Raw genomic sequence first — 22386 nt, forward strand, 5'->3', positions numbered from 1 at the left:
TGCCATTGTTCTGACCCCACAGCATCACAAATATCGACTTCAAAGATCTCAGTTCAATTGAGTATGACCACAGCTTCACTGCTGAACAGTTTGGTTAACCTACAAGTCCAGAATGTTTATCTGAAAGCCTCTTATAAGTTTAAGAGTCCTAATGCTTTTGTAATGAATGTTAGAGAGATAACTGCCTCCAGGACGTTAAAAAAGTTGGTGGTGGTAGTGTAATGATATGGAAAACGGTATCATAAGAAATTAAGATTGATTTGGTTCGAATTCAATGGACTTTGATGTAAAAAAGGTACCCTAACCATGTTCTTTCTACACATACCCATTCAATTTTGCAGCATCCTAGAGCTGTAATGCAATCTCACAATACACAGCCACATATGGCTCGTTTGACAAACCTATTCTTGCAAAGAACCAACAACCTGTTTCAGTCACAGTCATCTAAATCGCTAGATTTAATCCAAATTAAGCAGCATTGGACAAAATGGATTGACATGATTTGCCAAAGACAATCGCATCCCCAGACTCTGCAACAGCTGACTAAAGTTCTACATTTGGAGTGGGAGAGAATTCCTATACAGTTTTTATTACACACATTTGCTTCAATTAGATGTCTTTTGTGGCTATCATTTGTGTCTGGCGGGGGGCATACCAGATATTGATCTTTAATGGTCTAAAACTGACTGTAATTTTAAAATTGTTGAGTAATTATGACATTTAGACAGTAGTCGTGTTGCTTACCACATTTCTGTTTTATCAATGCATCATCTTACTAAATAATCTTTATGTTCAATGTGTCACTAAAATTCTACTATGCGTTTCCTTTTTTGAAGAGTATATATTTCATTTTCATGGTTTCGTATCAATTTAAATACGTCGAGTAAACCCCTAAAAATTGATACTTCTTTCCTCATTTTTTTTTCAATGAACTCCCCACGACCAAATTGAAATTCAAAGAAGCCCATCATAATTATTAACGTCTAAACAGAAATTGTACAAATATATAGGATTTAAAACTTGCTTTTCTATGTCTGTTCTTTAGTCTATGGATGTTTTAAATCTTAATAAAAATCTAACCTCGATTGATCCTTCAGGCTTTTTTGATTTTTTTTTTAAAATGAACACTACAGCAGCCCAAATTCCTAAGCCTGTAACGAGCCCACCAATAGCTGCACCAACCACATGTCCAATATCATATCCATCAGTTCTGTTTTCTATAAAGAAAATATTTTCAGATTTTTGTATTTTGGGGTTTCCTTAATTCTTTGTGTGTACGTTGTTTAACGTCCCTCTCGAGAATATTTACTCGTATGGAGACGCATCCTCACAATGTCAAGGGTTTGTAATTTCTCGAACTCCACTCAAATGTGGAGTTTGAGAAATCACAAACCCTTGATATTGTGAGGATGATGGAGACGCCACTACTTGCAAACGAAGAGCTGCAAATTTTGTCCTATATTTCAGCCACGTAGGTGACTGGAATAATTGTAGATAAGATCAAAGGAAATATTTATTTTAATCTCTTAAAATGGAAAATGTTAATTGTTTTGATTAATGTACATGAATCTTTAACAAAAAAGGTTACACAGCTCACATTGTATTACAAAAAAAAACTTTTCACTGTAACATACATGAAATAGCATTTCGAAATAAACTAATTTCTTTGACAATATCATGCTTCGGAGTTAAACTATCTGAAAAAGTTTCCTTAAATCCATTTATACTGCAATTAAACGAGTTATGATAAACGAATAAGTAAATCTAAGTGATCGAAAGTCATTGAAGATTGTCGAAAAACGAAATTGACAACATTTTATAAAAAGACCTGAACAACCCCTGCCCTAAATAGATTTATGGTTTCATTTATAACGAAATCTGCCGTTAATGATAAAGTATTTACGGACAAATGGAACGGAAATATATTCCATCTTACCTCTGTTGTATTTTTCTACGGTAGAAATGTTAATTGTTTTGGTCGCTGAGCAGACCCCAAGATCACCATATTGTAAACAATATTGATTATGTAGACAATCCAACCTATTTCTGCACCAGCGCTGGTAAAAGTAAGCTGTATTTAAAATAAAATTTTCGGGATTTAGATGTATTCATCTTTATAAACTCATAGATTTTGAATAGAAAAAATTAATAGTTAACCAAGATGAAAAAATGTGCAATATTTAAATTCTGTCACATCAGACGTATACCACGTGCGTCTCTGCGTTGTGGCAACGCACTTTGAAAAAATTACGCACTTTGAAAAAATTTTTCAAAGTGCGTTAATTTTTGGGACCAGGTTAACGCACTTTGAAAATCTTTTTTTTTTTCAAAGTGCGTTAATATGGACCATATTAACGCACTTTGAAAAAAAAATTCTGCATGGCTTAGTCAATATTCCTACAAATCTTAAGTATGATAACTTATCATTTGAACCTGATTTGATACCTTTTGTCCCCCGCTTGAAAAGTGGGGGTATTAATTTGGGTCTACCTGTCCGTCCGTCCGTCTAACTGTCCGTCCATCCGTCCTTCTGTAACGCTGTCGTTTCCACACGATATCTCGACAACCCTTTGAGCTTTCGCAATGAAATTTAACATAACAGAATCCCTGTGGCCTTAGGAAGAAGACCCCTTTTGAATTTGGGGTCAAAAGGTCAACATTCAAGGTCGTAAAGAACTACGAACGATAGTATTATTCTTCCGCCTATCTCTAAGTCAATTCTTAAAATTCTTGGAATGATTCTCAAAATTTTTATACATATTTATATGAATTTTCATAAAACCTTACTTATTTGGGATACCAAAGAGAGATAACTCTATAATTTTGGCAAAACTTGTGTTTTCCACTTTAGAAATCAACGGAAAACTGAAAATATTTTTTAAACATCTCCCCCCCCTCCCCGTGAAACAAAAATTCCTTTTTACAGATAATATGGACTGTTATTTTACAAATTTATGCCAAAGCTTTTTTGTGTTTCACGGGGGGGGGGGGGGGGGGGAGGGGGGGCATATGTTTATAGACAAAAAACGAAAAAAAAATGCTTATTTTTCACCAATTTTAAATCTATTGAAAACTAAATAATTGTATTTTATTAGTTAAATATATTTGCTTTATTTATTTGCGTAAAACATGAGAAAAGATATTAGATACATGTTAAATGAACAATTCCTATGAAAATATCATGTAAGTTAAATACCTGGAGGTTAACAGAGAGATTATCAGATATGGTATCAAATTAACATCGAAAAGCAGACAGGTACTTAATATAATTAAATGTAATTAATATTCTGATTTTCCTGAAAATGAACATAAACAGACTTTGAGATTTAAAAGAACAAAATTTCGATTTACTACAGACTTCCTTGTACAGTGCTTATATTGTATTTAGAATGCTCTTTTTTTCAAATATCATTGACACTTAAGTTTACGAGTTATAGAAATGGATACATCTGGGTGGGAATGATAAAGAGTTGAGCTGATAGACCTTAATTCAACCAGTCTTTTCTTCGTTGTCCGTTTCTAGGTTTTCTTCAATCCATCAGTTTTTAGAAAGAAACACATCAAAGTAAGGGCACTGCAAAGCGGAGCATTCCTTCCCAAAAAGCATGTTCAGTAAATCAAGGCAGCATTTGACATCGATCGCGATACAAATTACATCAATTCCACACAGAAAAAATAACATACACATAAAGTAATAACACACATAATCGCATCACTATATCCCATCATACGTTGCGAGGGGGTAATACTGTTGTCTATTTCTAAAATATAAGTCTAATTCCTTTTGTTTCATGAAAATTTTTTCAAAGTGCGTTAAATGTTGACATGGTGTAAAATTATGATGTACAGTCTTAACGCACTTTGAAAACTTTTTTCAAAGTGCGTTGATTTGGTCCCCAAATTCAACGCACTTTGAAAAAAAATTTCAAAGTGCGTTAACCTGGTCCCAAAAATTAACACACTTTGAAAAATTTTTTCAAAGTGCGTAATTTTTCAAAGTGCGTTGTAACACTGCGTGCTGCTACATGTAATGTAGATACACTGTATGCACGTTAAATAGTACATTTCCAAAAACCCGCTCCTAATATACATGTATTTTGAAAAATTGCTTCACAGAGTTTGTTTTCTCCAAAATTACTTTATCGGGGTTAAAGTTTTTTTATGACTTATACTAAGAAAGCATATTTAGCATACCATTTCTACACCAAGCAGCATATCGCATGTGTAGAATGTCTCGCTTGTAATAATAAATTGTAGGCTTCCTGGTCATTTTTCTAGACCGAATTGAAAGAATAACTAATTTTTTGGTTTCATTTGGTTTTTGCATAAAATTATCACGGAAGCCAATCGATTGATCATCGTCATGAAACAAAAATATTTAACAGTTATATTCCTAAGTTATATATATTTAAATGCTCTTGATTCCGAAAATTCAAGTGCTTCCTTAGCGCGCTTCTTTCTCTATTGTCACACCCTGCACACGTGTGATTTTTCTTACCGCACCTATCGATGAACAAGTAGATTTATGAAGTAAAAATTATTTTTTAGTACTTGTAATTTTATCTCGGACAAAGACATTGAAAAGTAAATATCAAAGATTTTATGAATGACCTTCATTATGTGCTCTTAAATACTGAAACTGATGAACAATTCGGTTCATGTGAACCTGAAGCACATTTGCAGCTCTGTTCTGCAGCATGTTAAATAATAAAGAGGGTGTGTGTGTGTATAGAGCATTTATTACAAATGCCAAATGAGATTACAGATTTTACAATATCAGAATGCAGCAGAAGGTGGGGCCCAAAAACATCCCACACCTTATACAAAAGAAAACTAGTACATATATTTTCTACAAAATTAACAATAAGTACCTTAAACAAAAGAAACTAGTACATCTATTTTCTACAATAACAAAAGTCATGCAATAACAATAGGCACCTTATATAAAAGAAACTAGTACATGTATTTTCTACAATAACAATAATTATGGAGGATTGAAGGGGTGGTGGTGGGTAAAATTTGTAAACCACATTTTGGAGCCGAAATGTTATTCTGATAAGGATAAGGCTAATAGCCGTTACTAGAGGACGCTTAAGTATAAAACCCGGAAAACCCTTCGGGACCCATGAATTCAAACAAATTGGTAATTAATAAAAATATGCAATTTATTACGTATTTAGATCACATAAATTCCTTTATATACATAAATACACTTATGTGCTCTTAAATACTGAAACTGATGAACAATTCGGTTCATGTGAACCTGAAGCACATTTGCAGCTCTGTTCTGCAGCATGTTAAATAATAAAGAGGGTGTGTGTGTGTATAGAGCATTTATTACAAATGCCAAATGAGATTACAGATTTTACAATATCAGAATGCAGCAGAAGGTGGGGCCCAAAAACATCCCACAAGAGGGACAATGAACGTACAGAGAAGGGTCGCTCGCCCCACCCAAAAATGTGCTTCAATTACTTAATGTATACAGCTTGATAACGATGTAAATACTAACAAAACTATTCACAACATAGATCAATGGAATTCTAAGGATGGATAATAAAAATATTAACTAAAATAAAATAAATACATAATCGAAAGTCATTAACGTACCAACCAGGAATAGAATTATTGCATATCTTGACAAAAACATGTAAATAATTCAAAGAGATATAAACTATTTATACAATCCTCGATATGATACCCAACAACGAATATATTCAGTGCCGCCTAAGACAGTCACCGAATACTTCGTGTACATGTATGTAAGTTTATAAAGTGAAGACAGATAAATTCATACACAACTCGAAAGTCATTAACGTACGTACCAGGAATAAAATTATTGCATATCTTGACAAAAGTATTTAAATAATTCAAAATGATATGAAATATTTATACAATCCTCGATATGATACTCAACAACGAATTCAGTGCCGCCTCAGACAGTCACCGAATACTTCATGTACCTGTATGCAAGTGTATATTAATATAAAGTGAAGGCAGATAAATTCATACACAACTCGAGAAAGTCATTAACGTACGTACCAGGAATAGAATAGTTGCATATCTTGACAAAAGCATTTAAATAATTCAAAATGAGATGAAATATTAATACAATTCTCGATATGATACTCAACAACGAATGTATTCAGTGCCGCCTCAGACAGTCACCGAATACTTTGTGTACCTGTATGTAAGTGTAGTATAAAGTGAAGGTAGATAAACTATGCAATGTTAAGCTTTCTCATGCATTATTATGATATTTAAAGCATGAAATTGACGCTTTTATGAGGTTATATTATTAACAATTAAGTTAAAAAAAATAATGCAGAAAAATAGAGGATACCGCCTCAGACCGAATCCTCTATCTAGGTATTTAATACGTTCAAATAATACAGAATAAAGGATACTTTCTCAACCATTTATCCTTTACAATCGGACTTTCTACCACCCTAAATGAAAACATCTATTTACTAACAGGCGGGAAAACAGGGACCTTAATGTTCTCTGGAATGACACCAGTTGCAACCATCCCATATCTCATTTTGTGAGTCTTAAAAACACTAAAAAATGTGCCAGGGTGTTGCTGTAGCAAAAAGGGGGTCCTTTGCAGCTAATTTCACCTACTGCAATTGGGTTTGGATTTTATTTCTAGATAGACTTTTATTTTACCTAAATTGTATTGAAAGTTGATTCATTGTAAGACTCCTTTAAACTCCCTTGTTGTCGTGCTGAAAAGGTATATTTCCTCAAAGCAGCAAATATGGGTTTGAGTCTGAATGAACCGCGATTTCCCTTCCTCTCAGCAAAGATAAATTACAAAAAGGAACATAACCCTGTAGCAACATGTCCGTTACTAAGAATTGGCTATCTATGGTATTGTCACTATTTTTTTTTTAATTTCGAATATTAAAAGTAATAGGATGCACGCATCAACTGACCTAGCAAACTTTTTTGCTCCACTTAACATTTTACTGATTAACAAACGATTCAAGAAATCGGGGGTGTTTCGCATTTAAAAATAGTATATCCATGCTGCCAAGTGATATAGAGCTAGCTGATTTTCCTAAACTGAATAGGTACCGGTAAGACATAAGACATATAAACCTGTCCCAAGGAGACCACTTTAATGCACTTGGTCTATTGATCACCCTGAATGAAACCCTTAAAACAATTTAGAGTATGCCCGTACACTTACTTTGCAATAAGAGCTAAAGCGGAATCTAAAAAGAAATACGGGCTGTGTTTGGAGAGTTGAAAAATATAGATTTGTAATCTTAAATATCCACAAGCACTCTTTACCCAAAATATTGTAAAGAACCAACAATAATCTTCTTTAAAAAAATGAATTTTCTGGTGTTTGTTAAGTTTACAATATGCAATAAACAGCTGTACTATCAGATTGGAATATGACAAATGAATTCTTTAAATAAGTCCCATAATTCAACAGCCAAAACAATTGGGAATAATTCATGAGGGTAATATTGCCTTCTTTTTTTTTCTTTTTTTCTTTTTTTTTGCAAGATCCATATAATTTTCTATATTCTTTTTTTTTATTATTATTATTATTTTTTTTAACAAACAATAACCATTACCCAAGAATCAGCTGTGGAGATGCATGTGTTTTGATGTAACCTTTATACATGGTATATGTTCAAATAACCACCGTATTAAGATACAAACTGTTTGTTTAAATTTCTTTGCAAATGTAGCTTTATTTTTCTCCAATTTCTCAGGTAGCAACATATTGGATTTTCCATTACCACTTGTCAAATTCAATTTAAGAAATACTAGCTTTGTAGATGCCCATGAAGTCTTTTTATCCAACACAAGTAATTCAGAGAAAATGTCAATTGACTTTACCAATCCATTATAAGACCAAAGAAAGATCTTCAAAAGTTAGCAAAAGAACTGGACAACCCAAGTGAAAACCTTATCATATAATACGAGACTTTCCCAGTGAAATCCCAGTAGTTCATGATCCTCTTTGTGACTGGGTATACACACCAAGCTGAGATACTCAGATGGTATAAAAGATCTTGCACCCTGATGTTGTAAATCAAATCCATGCTTAATTCTGAAACCGAATGTCATTAATAATGACATAATTGCTTAGGAATAAATATTTAAGGACATTTGGGATAATAGGGGTTAAAAAAAACACAAAACAAAACATAACTACATTACTTAAGGAATAATGTCAATTATCTGGGCTTTGCAAATTGTTCCCACACTCTAAACAAATGCATTGGAATTTGCAGTTTTCAAGCTTGCATAGCCCTTCCCTATTATATGGCTAGCAAATTTCTATGGAGATTTGCTTCTCTCTTTTTTTTTTGAAAGCCTTACTCTAAACCTTGATCAGAAGGGGGAGATGGAAAGACCTGTAGTTTCCTCTCTATATCCCTGTGTTTAAATGCCTGAAGCACAAATTACACACTAACCATTTCCGAAGACATACCCTTAAACTTGTCTATATATCCTAATTTGTTTATCAACAGTTTGTCAAGGTTTACTTCTAGATGATGCCAAATCATGACTTGTCTCTGCATGATTTACACAAAACTGTGTTTCATTTGGGAATTTTCTAGTATAGACAGAAATCAAATGCATAGATTGCTGTTTTCCACTGAAATATAGTATTGATTGTTTGATCTGTATTTCTGGGTGCTACTGAAATGTTAGAGTTAAAATCAATGTGTACCCATTATTTTGGTGGTAGGCACAAGACTGACAAAAGGTGGTGCTCCAAGGTCAATATATTGCTCTTCCTAAGTCTTTTGTTAAAGCATTTATGGAATCAGTGCTAAAATAAAAATTGATCCCTGCAGAAGAAATATTAAATGGTACCAGTTTTAGTCCCAGGTTTTTGTTTGTTTGTTTGTTTGTTTTTGTTGTTGTTGTTTTTTTTTTAATAAACCGTGCCAATTTCTTTGTGTTAAATCATAAACAAGTCCACCGTAATGAAATTTACAATTGAAAATGCAATGTTGGTTAATGATTAGAAGCTTTAACCAAAATATATGCTACAAGCTCTCGATTCATTCAATATAGTTATTATCATTGTGTATATATATATATATATATAGGTCTGCAAATTATTGTACTCGTACACAAGCAATATATCTGCCTAACTTGACAGGGCTAAGCTAGCTATGTATATCAAACCATACAGGATATGTCAAATGAATTGCCTAAACATACATGACAAAACTAGGCTATCCCAACCTATAAGATATAGTTATAAGCATATCCAACCATAAGGGATATGTCAAACAAATTGTCCAACTACCACAAGACAAACCTGGTTATCCAAATAAGGCAAACATACACCTGAGGATATGTAGAACATAAGCATATCCAACCAAGCAGGACATGTCAAGCAGAGTGTCAAACCATACAGGGCAAATCTGGTTATCTTACAATACACGATAAAGATATTTGTAAGCATATTTATAATCATACTACATATGTCAAATAAAGTGTTCAACCATACTGAACAACTTCTTTATCCAACCATTCATGATCAATAAATATTAAATAAATATTAACATAACCAACCCTACAGGATATGTCAAATAATTGTCCAACCATACAGGATTAATCCTTGATATATAATTATATATACATACATTCTCTATACAAGCATATCCAAACATACAGGATATGTCAAATAAATTATCCAACCATACAGGATAAACTCAGTTACCAAAGCATAAAGGATATAAAAATTCTGTATCTAAACCTATTCATCCATAAAGGTTATGCCAAATAAATTGTCCAACCATGTAAAACAAAACTTGGTTACCCAATCACATGATTAACATATAAATACCCTTATATGAGCATATTCAACCATATAGGATATCTCAAATTAACTGTGCAACTATACAGGACAAACAGGTTACCAAACTGTACCAGATATGTATATGTATATATATTTACCATATACAAGCATGTCCAACCATATAGGATATGGCAAATAATTGTCCAACCATATAGGACAAATTGGTAACCAAACCATACAGGATATATATTGAAGTACAAGCATATCCAACCATATAGGATAGCAAAAAATAATTTGTCCAACCATATAGGACATCTTGGTTACCAAACCATACAGGATATATATATACTGTATACACATCCAACCATACAGGATATGTCAAATTAATTACAACCATACAGGATATAAATATACTGCGTCCAACCATATAGGACAATATGGTAACCAAACCATTCAATATATATACACTGTATACAAGCATATCCAACCATATAGGATAGCTAAAATTAATTGTCCAACCATATAGGACAAATTGGTTACCAAACCATACAGGATATATATTGCTGTACAAGCATATCCAACCATATAGGATAGCTAAAAATAATGTGTCCAACCATATAGGACATCTTGGTTACCAAACCATACAGGATAAATATATACTGTATACACGCATATCCAACAATACAGGATATGTCAAATTAATTACAACCATACAGGATATAAATATACTGCGTCCAACCATATAGGACAATATGGTAACCATACCATTCAATATATATACACTGTAAACAAGCATATCCAACCATATAGGATAGCTAAAATTAATTGTCCAACCATATAGGACAAATTGGTTACAAAACCATACAGAAATATTTATACATATACATACCGTGCACAAGCATATCCAACCATATAGGATATATATAGCAAAAATTGTTCAACTATATATGGACTACCTTGGTAACCAAACCATACAGGATATATATACACTGTATACAAGCATATAAAACCATAGAGGATTTCTAGAATTAATTAACCAACCTTTTTTTTTTTATTATTATTATTATTATTATGAGCGTGATGTGGCTAATAAATCACTATTTTCATTTCCAAGTTCCAAAAAAAACCCAAGCAAAGCATAAATATACAATATGACTACCTTAATATGCTTTATCTGTGTAATTATGCAACCAACCCAATGGCAAATAATGAAATCAAAATAAGCGACTGACTGTAATAGCTACATGATGAACAACAAAGGCAATTTACTCTAGCTACATGCATTTGCAGTGCTAAATTCTTATCGTATACTGACAATCCACAGGCCTTAGTTCCTTAATGAACCAAAAACATTATATGCACTTGTAACCTACCCAAACTTCACCATATTACACTAAATTGTTATAAATATAAGTATTGAAGTTATACAATCTGCCTACAAGTTTTAAAGTGCTGAAACAACCGACATCCTGTTACTATTCTAATAGTTTGTGTAACCATGTGCTCATTTTTGGTGCACACCATTTTAACAGTTTACTTTATTCTCATTTTCTGATGACCAAAGTCTTTAGTAATGAAAGAAGAAAAAAAATCTTACATCCTAACCATGATAACCAAATTCTCTGCCTGGTTTAGCGTTAAAAAGCCTGTTAATACCAACAACACCTTAACATTGCAGGATTCATGTTCTATTAAGAACCTGTCAGGTTTACTTGGTGGTTTACTTTGAAGAATTTGGTATGTTGACATTACACTGTGCACCAAATGACCCCGAATTTTTCTCAGCGAGTAAAACATTCTCAACCCAGTCGCATAACTTAATATCTAGACTACACAAATCATTAGAACCTTATTGCATATACATACTAAATCGGGTTTAATTTTATCAACTTTTGCGAGCCTACCATATCAATGTAATGCAACCCGAATATCCTCTATACAGAACCTTCTCGCTGAGATATTCAGATAGAAATTGATATTTCACTGTTCTACACAAATCTGCAAACGAACAATAAATCAATATCTTTGAATCAAAACCCTACTCTGCATAAGTGACACAATATAAATACTCATACCTAAGTAAAATTTGTAAACCACATTTTGGAGCCGAAATGTTATTCTGATAAGGATAAGGCTAATAGCCGTTACTAGAGGACGCTTAAGTATAAAACCCGGAAAACCCTTCGGGACCCATGAATTCAAACAAATTGGTAATTAATAAAAATATGCAATTTATTACGTATTTAGATCACATAAATTCCTTTATATACATAAATACACTTATGGAATACAGTAAAATAAACTAAAGGTCAAATTTTTGTCAATGTCCGACCGACCGACTAGAATGTAATACTGTACATGTAGTATGACTAAAAATAATTTGAGCCTAGGAATTAACTTCTTTTTATTCATTCAGGAACACTTTTCATTCCGTCAACAAATTAACAGATTTTAATTGTGTCATTGATTTTAATAGATTCTGGATTGTTGAGGCCAGTTCAGATAAAAATAAAATATTGTGTTTAATGGCAATAAAAATGGCCTTTAATCTCAGATTCTTTTATGTGAGATTGAAATGTAAACCAATCATTAATTAGTTGCAATTGGTCACGTGTTTTCATATTTGAATTCAATAACAATATTCCGCTGGGGAAAAGGTTATGAAATCTTCGGAAATAACAAATAGCATTTAAGCTCAAAACTGCATTAAACATTACAAAATAGGGATTTTGTCATGATCGGGAAATAACGGAAAATTCGTCGAAACTAAGTGTGTACCTCAGTCAACATTTGACTCAAAGATAGTGTGTATATATTTAAACAAGACTGCATGTGTTCCCCCAAAGAAGAAGGGGTGTCCCAGAAATACAGAAAAATCCTTTTGAGATCATATGTATTTGAGATTTATAACTTTAAAACTAAAAGAAATTTAAATACAGGTCAGAATTGATGCTTAATTCAATTTTATTAGGGATATAGTTACCTGAAGACATTCACATGCGTAACCAGGTTGGTTATTGACGTTGTTAGTGCTGAGCTGACAGCTGATTTAGTAGATTCGTTAAACTGAGAGGAAAATGTTGTTTATATTTCTTTGAAATTTTTAAAGTATTATTTAAGAAATACGGTATCATTTTAAACATCTATCGGGATATAAAATTAATACGGGTTGGTCACGAGATTAAATTCCATAAAGCCCTCCGGCTATATGATGAATTTAATCTCGTACTAACCCGTATTTATAGCCCGAGAGATGTTTTAAAATGATACCTTATTACTCATTTTTACATTTGTGACTTATTCATATTTTATATTTGTCTGATTGTGACTTTTAAAGTATGAAATGCGTTATTTTTCAAACCAAACGGCATGTGTGTATCCACTGAACGCGCGTTGACCCTTTATGACGTCACAAAGAAATTACGTCGAATGTTTATCTATACGCACATCGATGACCTCTTGACCCCGTACCTGTATTTATACATTTATATATACGCATTGCTTTCAGTAGTATTATATAAAGGAAAACATTTGCAAATGTAAATATTGGGGAAAAAAAGAATGTGATGAAGTTAATTAATGTTTTGTATTATTTCCGTTATTGAATATGTAAATAGCAGGAATGTCAAAGAGTACCCTGTACCTTGATCTATTGGTACTCGGTTACTCGGATGTAGATTTTTGAATATTTCTATTTAACTTGTCCCGTGGGGATCCGGGTTAGAATAGGTCCTCAGTACCCCCTTGCTTGTCGTAAAAGGTGAGTAAATGGGGCGGTCCTTCGGATGAGACCGTATAAACCGAGGCCCCGTGTCACAGTAGGTGTGGCACGATAAAGATCCCTCCCTGCTCAATGGTCCTGAGTGCCGAGCATAGGCCCAAATTTGCAGCCCTTCACCGGTAATGGTGACGTCTCCATATCAGTGAAATATTCTGGCGAGGGACGTTAAACAGTATACAATCAATCAATCAATCTATTTAACTTATTCATTAATTTTTAAAAGCGTAAAATGTTTATTGCATTTGTACATACAGTAATTAAAGTTTCCTACGCCTTTAAATGACCGTTACTGCCAGGGGCAGTGTTTTTACAGTAATCATTGTGACCAAGCACCTGCTACATGGCTTTTCTCACCTTCGACTGTCTGCTACCCTTTATTTTTGGTTTGCTTTAATTAATGATTGTTTTCACTGAACATCGTATATATCGATTACAATTATTTTAATAAATTAGATAATTTTGTCATTTCTCCAAGAAGCCGTAATTTCTCAGGAAAAGAGACAGATGATATTACACGTGCAATTGTTGATATGGTTGTGTTTGATTACATGCAAATGTTTGAAGGCAAAGGCTTTAAAAAACTTATATCCATCGTTGCACCAAAGTACAACTTGCCGTAATACTATAACATTAAGGAACGAAAACGTGTACAGAGATTGTTAATCCGTTCTGTTAGGCTAACTTGATCAAGTTGATACTGTAGTTCTGACGAAAGGTACTTTGATATGAAACGCAACACAAAGACATTAAAGACATTAAATAACATTAATTACCCAAGGCAGAAAAACATTTCTCGCATAATCACCAGTGTAAGATTGACTTGTCCGGTGTGAGACAGCAGTGTGAGATTTTTCTGTCTTACACTGTGTATTACTACGCCACGAACGAGAATGTAAACATTCCGTCATTATATAAAGAATTTTAACAATGTAAAAAAATATAACACATAATTAAACTGTTGTCATATAACTTATTAATATAAACTTATTTTCATTCAAAATATTGTCGTATTTTCAATTTTTTAATGGCACTATTTTTAGATCGCGGAGTGATTCTTCTTTTACGCTGTCGGATATATAAGTTTTTTATTCCCAGTTTTTATCTTCCTGATTAATTCACACGGACTGAAAATTATTTTATCAGTTTACACATAGTGTAAACCATTTTCAGGTACGTTCTCTCCGATGGTGTATTCAGATTTTTAATTAGATGGAAAATTAAAAATATTTTTTTAGCCCCATCATGGAGACGTCATTGACAGGCCGTTATTTTGGATACAATAATGCGAGAAAAATAATCATTCATTACATACTCGTGTGGGAATAGTGAAATTCCACCTCGGGGCCAAGATTCACGGTCTAGGACTCGGCAAAGCCTCAGACTGTGAATCTTGTCCCCTCGGTGGAATTTCACTATCCCACACTCGTAGTAATGAATGATTCTATTAGTCTCTGGTAATTGTAATTTATGTCTCAGTAATTACGGAGCAGATTATTATTTTAAATAAAATAACCGTGAACCATTTATGAATTTATTTCTTGTGTTTATCTGATAAATAAATTGATATGTTAATATATTAAATTTCGTCGGACACGAAGTGTTCATAATTGTTACAACAGAAGCAAATTTACGGCTAAATCTTCCATCAGAGCATGCAGTTTTATTTCTACAAGATTTTACAATGTTATCAGTTTACTTGTTTATATTTATTTACACTTTTACCGAGTTATCGGGTACTCGATCGGAAAAAAAGTCCGCGTAATCGAACATTAAAAATTGACCGATTTGACATCCCTACATGTAGTAAATAGCTACAATTATATCCAAGTTTGGTTTTATACTAGAGTTCACAAATATGGCTATTTTAAGTGTATACGGTTTTGTCAGTGAGAGAAGTGGCTGTTTGTTAAGTGTACGTCCACGTTTTGATTGTAGTCGATTTTCCATGTCCAATTCTAGAAATTTTTCTGATAAGGGGGAAAGCCAAGGAGTCGTACATTTTACTGTTTGGGCATTTTGAGGTTTCCAGTAGGTTTTCGTACCCCAAGAAGGATTTGGGGCGTATGTTGAGGTGAGTGCACGAGCAGGTTGGTGACGTACATGTAGGACGTGGTGCGCAAAGACAGTGTATACAGAGATTAGGTGACATTTCCGACTGTATAATAAGTAAGTTAATTCTTACGTTGAGTAGTGGGGAACCTGTGAATTCAGGGCTGGAGTGTTTGAATTATATATCGATAAAATAAGTTAAATATTTTACTCAGCATACGAAAAGTATTTAAGATGTACCATTTGTTTCTACTTTATAGCAATCTATAGATAAAGTACGATCGCTATTGTTAGCTCCTTTCTTGCAGGCATCGAACATTAGTGAGATATTTCTTATGTTGTTGAAAACAGTTACTTTTATTTCACCAATGTCATATTGCTTGCTGTCGTTGTTCTTGTAATTAAAAGATGCTGTGCAATTGGAATTGCATCCATTCTTTCCTGGAAAAAAATGTTAATACAAATGAATTAATAATAGAGATGTTCTTATAAAAAAAAATAAGAATAAGTGTGATATTTTGTTTTACAACTTTGGGGTATAGTTCCTCTTGATCAAAACAATTTGGTATTTGGCCCTCCTGACGTCAACAGCACATTACAAATATTTAATATAATCAATTAATTTAAAAGATAGAACAAAAAATATGGAGTGTTTAGAATTGATCGAAGTGCGCCAATTCATATCAGTTTTTGAGTAGACATTTCCCAGCTCATTTCAAATAAATTTTGTAAAGCCAACAATTTTGCAAATTTAAACAAAGATTAACTGCCATATTACAAACATTTATTTTACTTCTGCTTGAAATGTGAGAAAGAATTCATGAATTGAAGGTTTTTTTTGCCCTTTGGGTAAAATACTTTTTTTTCGATCCCCAGCTAAGATGAAAAAATTGAAATTCTGAACTTTATGGCACACCTTCATGACGGTACAATATATCATCAGTAAACTCTCAAATTAAGATTTGGCAACTTCATACAATTTAGAGGAATTCTGAGAACAACGTTTATGTAGATAAGCGTCAATTTTGATCCCCGTTTGATTGATTAATATGTTGTTTAACGTCCCTCTTGAGAATTTTTCACTCATATGGGGACGCCACCAATTGCTGATGGAGAGCTACAAATTTTGTCCTGTACCCGGCACTCAGGGCCAATAAGCAGGGTGGGATTTTTTTCGTGCCAGCACCTACTGCGACACAGGACCTTGGGTTATATGGTCTCATCCGAAAGACCGGTCCCCACATCTCACAGTGGGATTCGTACTCGCGACGCAAGGATCGACTCCGTACTTCGCGATTCTAGATCAGACTCTCTAACAACTGCTCCACGTGGGCAATGTGAAAATGAAAGAAGATGGGAGGATAAGGCGGATGAAGTGCCTATAGTGCGACAGATATGATGTGAAAACAAATTTAATCTCGATTATATCCAAATTTTATTTGATATTTCATCTGATATAAAAGTATACTTAACGTAAAATCTCTACAATTTACAAAAAATATCACAAAGACTAAGAATATTTGCCTATGAAAAAGACTACACACAAAAAAAAAAAACCCAAAATCGATAATTTCCACATACTTTAACAAACCTTCTTCAATATGAGTGGGTCTTCGCTCCATTTCTTTGAAAGATGATCCTATATAAATGTTTGCAATAAAATATAATTTTTTTGATTTACAAAAACATGGATCAAAAACCCACTGTACCTTCAAAGTACACTTTTATCATAAATTGTTCGCATCTTTCTGAAAAATACTTCAGGTCCATTTAGTCAAGAGTCATATGACAAACATGATTTAAATGCCAACATTCATCATGAGGCATGAAGCATAGTGCTTAACGCGTTAGTCTCTAGGCAGTATTATATGTTGGATTTTTATTCATAGGGTTTGAATCCCGAGAATATCATCCAATATTTTTAATTAACATTTTTAACGAGATTTTTTTCTGACAGAAAGTTTTTTTCTCTCATCATTTCATGAATTTCAATAATACGAAGTTAATCTAAATTCAAAACTTAATTTAACATTTGCCGGGCACAAGTAGCCCTTTTTTTATATATAGAATTATATGCTTTTTTGTCAAATGTAGGAGTTGTTCCGGTAATCCGATTTAAAAAAAAAACTTTAATTTCTTTGCGTTAAAAATAGAAATTCCAAACCTGTATCGGATCTACAGGATAAGATCTATTTAATATTAGAAGGTCAATTGGTTATTTTTTATATGAAATGAAATTTTGAGGAAGGCGAGTATGGCGATAAATGGGGTATCAACAATCAATCTATAATACAGATTAGACCTTTCATCTCGCTCTTCGAAATTTCATTTGTCGTTTTACGAGCGAGAAATAAAATTACTCAGAACGATATGAAAGGTCTTATTTTAATTAGATTAAACAATAATTATACCAAAACTTTTTTGAGAAAGTGTGGGTATAGGTCAATAAAAGCAAAAGTACCAAGTGCTTTAAATTCTCAACTAAATGATATGACATAGTTCTAGAGTTTAACGAGTACATATATATTTTGAATGTTTAAAAACCAAGTGAAATGAGTGGAGAGAGAGAGAGTACATGTACATGTAATTATTTTGATGGAAAGGGAATAAATATGATAATATCATTATACCTCCAAAATTGTCTATGCTGATTTTTAAATCTTTTAACGATCTATTACAGGCGTTTCCATCCGATACATAAGTAATGACATCTCTAGGGCAGATGTTACTGCAAACATAAACAAAGTGAAATTAGACTTGGAAGTGTTCGGAAAATAGCCCCAATACGCATCTGTTTTCTTGATTTGCAAATACAATTGAGCGTTAGCAATTTTTATTCACTCCGTCAGAATGCTTGAATTTTTAAAATCAAAATTATGAAAAAAATCATCAGCTATTAATTGTTTTACCTTGTAGTTTGTGTTTTACGCCGACCTAGTGCAAAAGAGATAGTAAGCACTGCAATCTTTATCCCTTTAAAAGATAAGGATAATTTGTGAACATATAGTGTATTAACATAAACTTTATTTGTAAACAAAAATAAGGAAAAACACTAAAATCTTGCTCAAACAATGGTAAAGACAATGTTACGTCATTTGAACAAATTGTAAAATGATATATGTTATTCCACGGAATGAATTTGATGATTAGTAAGTAATTTTTTACAAAACTTAATACAGTGTATGCTTGAAATTCACAAATAAACCTTACACAACTTTACTTTATGTTGCTGATTTCATAAATGTAATTTGTGGTTTAAATATTTATATCAGTTTAAAAGTGTAAAACATGTGTTGGGAGTCTTGGGACATCCTTCATTTATTATGTCATGTAACTTTATTTAGATTAATTCATACATATTTTAAGGATTAGAGAAATTCAAAATGACAAATTTAAAGCATGCAAAGCAAGTTTGTTTTAAATCTCGGGGAAAACATCAGCAATTTTAGCACATTAATTACAACAGTATTTAAAAAAATCGATCTCTTAACAATCAAAAATGCATTTAACAATTAATATATGTGTTTCAATTAAACAGCCAAAAATTACATTAGTTTTTTGCAGAGGATATAACGTTATGTTAAATATTGTACGATATACCTTATATGTAACGGCCCTTAAAATAAATAACACTATGGTTAGCACAAGATTATTTTGAACTAGTTATAAGTATGATAATATTACGATGTGTATAGTCCCTTAAGTGCTTCACCATAGCAAATCAAAGCATTTCTATGAAAAATTGTAAACATGTACTTTTGATATATCAAGGTCAAAAAGACAAAACAAAACAAATTTAAGCTTCACAGTGTAACAAAGCATTGACTATATTTCAAAAATCAAATCATAATATTACAAGCTACAATTTGCTGAAGCTATTATCTATAATTACATGTAACTAAAACCAATAAAACTTCTAGTATACTGAACTACATGGTTACTTTACTTTTTTAAATTGATTTTTCCTCCGAGCAAAATACAATCCATTACACTTGTCAAGCATTAACGTAGACTGCTGTTACGTAGTAAAAAAAACAATTCTATAATTATATTTATTACACATTGCATTCCTTACATATGTATAACAAAGTAAACATAAATAAAAGTGCCTTACAGTGAACTTACAAAACACAGTGCGATACAACATTATCCTAGAACTTATAATGTTGTTTCATACAGATATGCCTCGTTGTGTCGTGCACATATATAATAGTTTATAAGTATTTAATGTCAATTTCTCAACGCAGTTTAAAATACTTCCTAGTCGCATCAGATAACACCAGTTACTGTAGAACACTATAGATGCAGTTTTGTACATGAAGTGTTTTAATCAATTTTAAGGAAGTGATCTTTACAGTGAGTTTCCTTCGTCGGATAGGCAGTGATACGACAGGAGACTAAAATCAGATCCCGTTTTTCTACTTTTTTATGTCTTAGTGTGTAGATGTAATGAATATTAACACGACACACGTAATTCAAACCGGCAATACCATGCCATTAAAAAAGTAATTCTCTTTAGTCCTCTTCTTGTGAAACTACCGTTCAAGGTAAATCAGTCGGTAGAGCGCGCAATTCGGAATCGAGAGGTCGTGAGTTCGAATCTCGGTCGCGACTGACCTAAGTAGATAACAAATGTATAGCTACTGTTCCTTCCCCATGCACATGGCACTTTGAAGTGAAAGTTGCGGGTCCTTCGGATGAGACCTTATAAACCAAGGCCCCGTGTCAGAGGCAGGCGTTGTTACGATAAAGATCCCTCATTGCTCAATGGTCCTGAGTGCTGAGTACAGGTGAAGGGCAGATCAATATTTTTAAACACAGGGTAAGGGTATGATTATAATGGAGGACAAAACTTTTACATATGAATATATAGGTAAAATCTTCTACTTAATTAATGTCATGAGTTGTCAAATTATTATAGAAACATCCTCAGATCAAACAAATTAGTTTAAATCTTGACCCCTAGGTGAGGTTGGGCAATTATAGACTGTCAAAAAAAAAATCTTACTACAAAAATCAACGTCATGATTGGTCGTATTTATAAGGTATAAAACAACAGAAAACAACAAATAAAGTTTAATATTTAAATGTCACTATTTCCTGAAAATTGTTTTCTCCTACAGGTCAAAGGGAATACATCCTTACTGTATTTTCAATTTTAATGAGGAACCGGATTACACATGAAAATGCTGGTAAAGCATTACAATTACTTTGTCCTCTCCAATCGTATTATTGGAATCATTGCAACAAAATTGGATCCACACTAGATGACAAATAATTGTTTTATCTATCCCTTAGAAGTGTCACGTGCAACGCGGCCGAGCTTGGTGTTTGGTGATATGTCTTGTATCACCGAGGCGTTACACTTAGGTTCGTTAACCTGTTAACTCAGATTTGTGTTGACCAAATAAAATTACAATCAAATATATACAAATACAATAAAATAATACAATGGATCTCTTCTTGATTGGACAACCACTAACTGTGGTCAAGTGTAAGTATCTCCCGCAAATGAATTTCTTCTTGTCTTGCCGCTACGATTGTACAAGTTTCCTGCACTTCCCCCACCTTTCTCTGTGGTATGCCACCTCTCTCAATGTATAACCAAGTGACTGCCTTATTCAGGTCTTATGTTATGGCTATCGTAAATCCTCAGCTATGTGCCCTCCTCAACTGTATACCTTATTCAGGTCTTACTACAATGTATAAGACGACACACAGCTTTAATTTGTAGCTAACACCGTCTCCAGAGAGGCTTCAATACACTTATACAGCGTGTATTACTTCAGAGCAGTCCCTGTACATTGGCAGATTCATACTACTTGTATGATCGTAAAATTAATACTTTTTAGTGTTTAAGAAGTTGAAAGATAACGTAGGTCTAACGTTTGTACGAAACTAACCAACAACCATTTCCGTTTCACTACCCTCCCCTCAATATCATATGCGTCCTGCATATGATTAACTATTTACAATATTTACATCTATATACATTTCTGCAATGCCCGATAACTTGTGGCTCTCTAATACAAGACGTAGTCTTCCATCCGTGGTTTTCTCCTGCGTCTAACAGGGATGTCGTCTCCATCAAATTGGTTATTTGACTCTTGTTCTTCCTCTGCTTCATCACCTAGAGGTTCAGGCTCGTCCTCTCATCATCAGGTATCTCACCTTGCAAAATTTGACGGTACTAGTACCTACGACGCATCCTGTCGACATGTATCACTTGTGGTTTTCCAGCACGCCCGCAGTCAACCTTGTAGGTAAGATCTGTTATCTTTGATAGCATCTTGTAATGACCCCGCCAGTAACTGGTAAATTTTTGGCGAGCGACCTGCCTTCCTAATTGGAAAGAATACATAGACTTGGCAACCTGGCTCAAATTTCTGCCATGACAACTTTTGGTCGTGATACTTCTTTTGTCTAATCATGGCTGTTTTTATGTTCTCTCTGACATGGTTATGTGCACTTTCCTTGGTTTCTTTTAATTCCCAGGCCCATTTGTATGTTTGAATGTTCTGCACTGATCTGGGCATCTAGAACACGATGTCAAGCGGTGTTGACACTTCTCTTCCCAGTATCAGGTAATTGGGATTGTAGCCAGTTGTCTCATGAACGGAAGCCCTGTAAGTCATCATTACAAATGGTAGGTTTTTGTCCCAATCTGAAAGATGGTCGTTCACGTAAGCGCTTAGAATTGTCACTAGCGTCTTGTTAAAACGCTCTACCATTCCATCACTTTGTGGATGGTAGGGTCTAGTCCGTGTTTTCT

The 22386-nt window shown here is 33.3% G+C and overlaps 1 protein-coding gene and 1 long non-coding RNA gene across 2 annotated transcripts; both read right to left on the minus strand.

Moving 5' to 3' along the window:
* Positions 1-1080: 1080 nt before the first annotated feature.
* LOC134251131 (uncharacterized) lies at positions 1081-19935 on the minus strand (the record flags this gene model as incomplete). Its single annotated transcript, XM_062733488.1, has 6 exons — positions 19740-19935; positions 18524-18587; positions 18245-18342; positions 15855-16055; positions 1937-2071; positions 1081-1217 (listed from the first exon to the last, which is right to left on the minus strand). Coding segments are annotated over exons 1-6 (657 nt in total), but the record flags the coding sequence as incomplete, so codon positions are not given.
* LOC134251130 (uncharacterized) lies at positions 4720-5878 on the minus strand. The gene is made up of 2 exons (XR_009988675.1): positions 4913-5878; positions 4720-4871 (listed from the first exon to the last, which is right to left on the minus strand). It is a non-coding gene; the product is annotated as an uncharacterized LOC134251130 (long non-coding RNA).
* Positions 19936-22386: the final 2451 nt, after the last annotated feature.

The sequence above is a fragment of the Saccostrea cucullata genome, unplaced genomic scaffold (genome assembly GCF_032062105.1).
Source record: "Saccostrea cucullata isolate Sc308-1 unplaced genomic scaffold, CSIRO_AGI_Scuc_v1 ctg4001, whole genome shotgun sequence".
Lineage (NCBI taxonomy): Eukaryota > Metazoa > Mollusca > Bivalvia > Ostreida > Ostreidae > Saccostrea > Saccostrea cuccullata.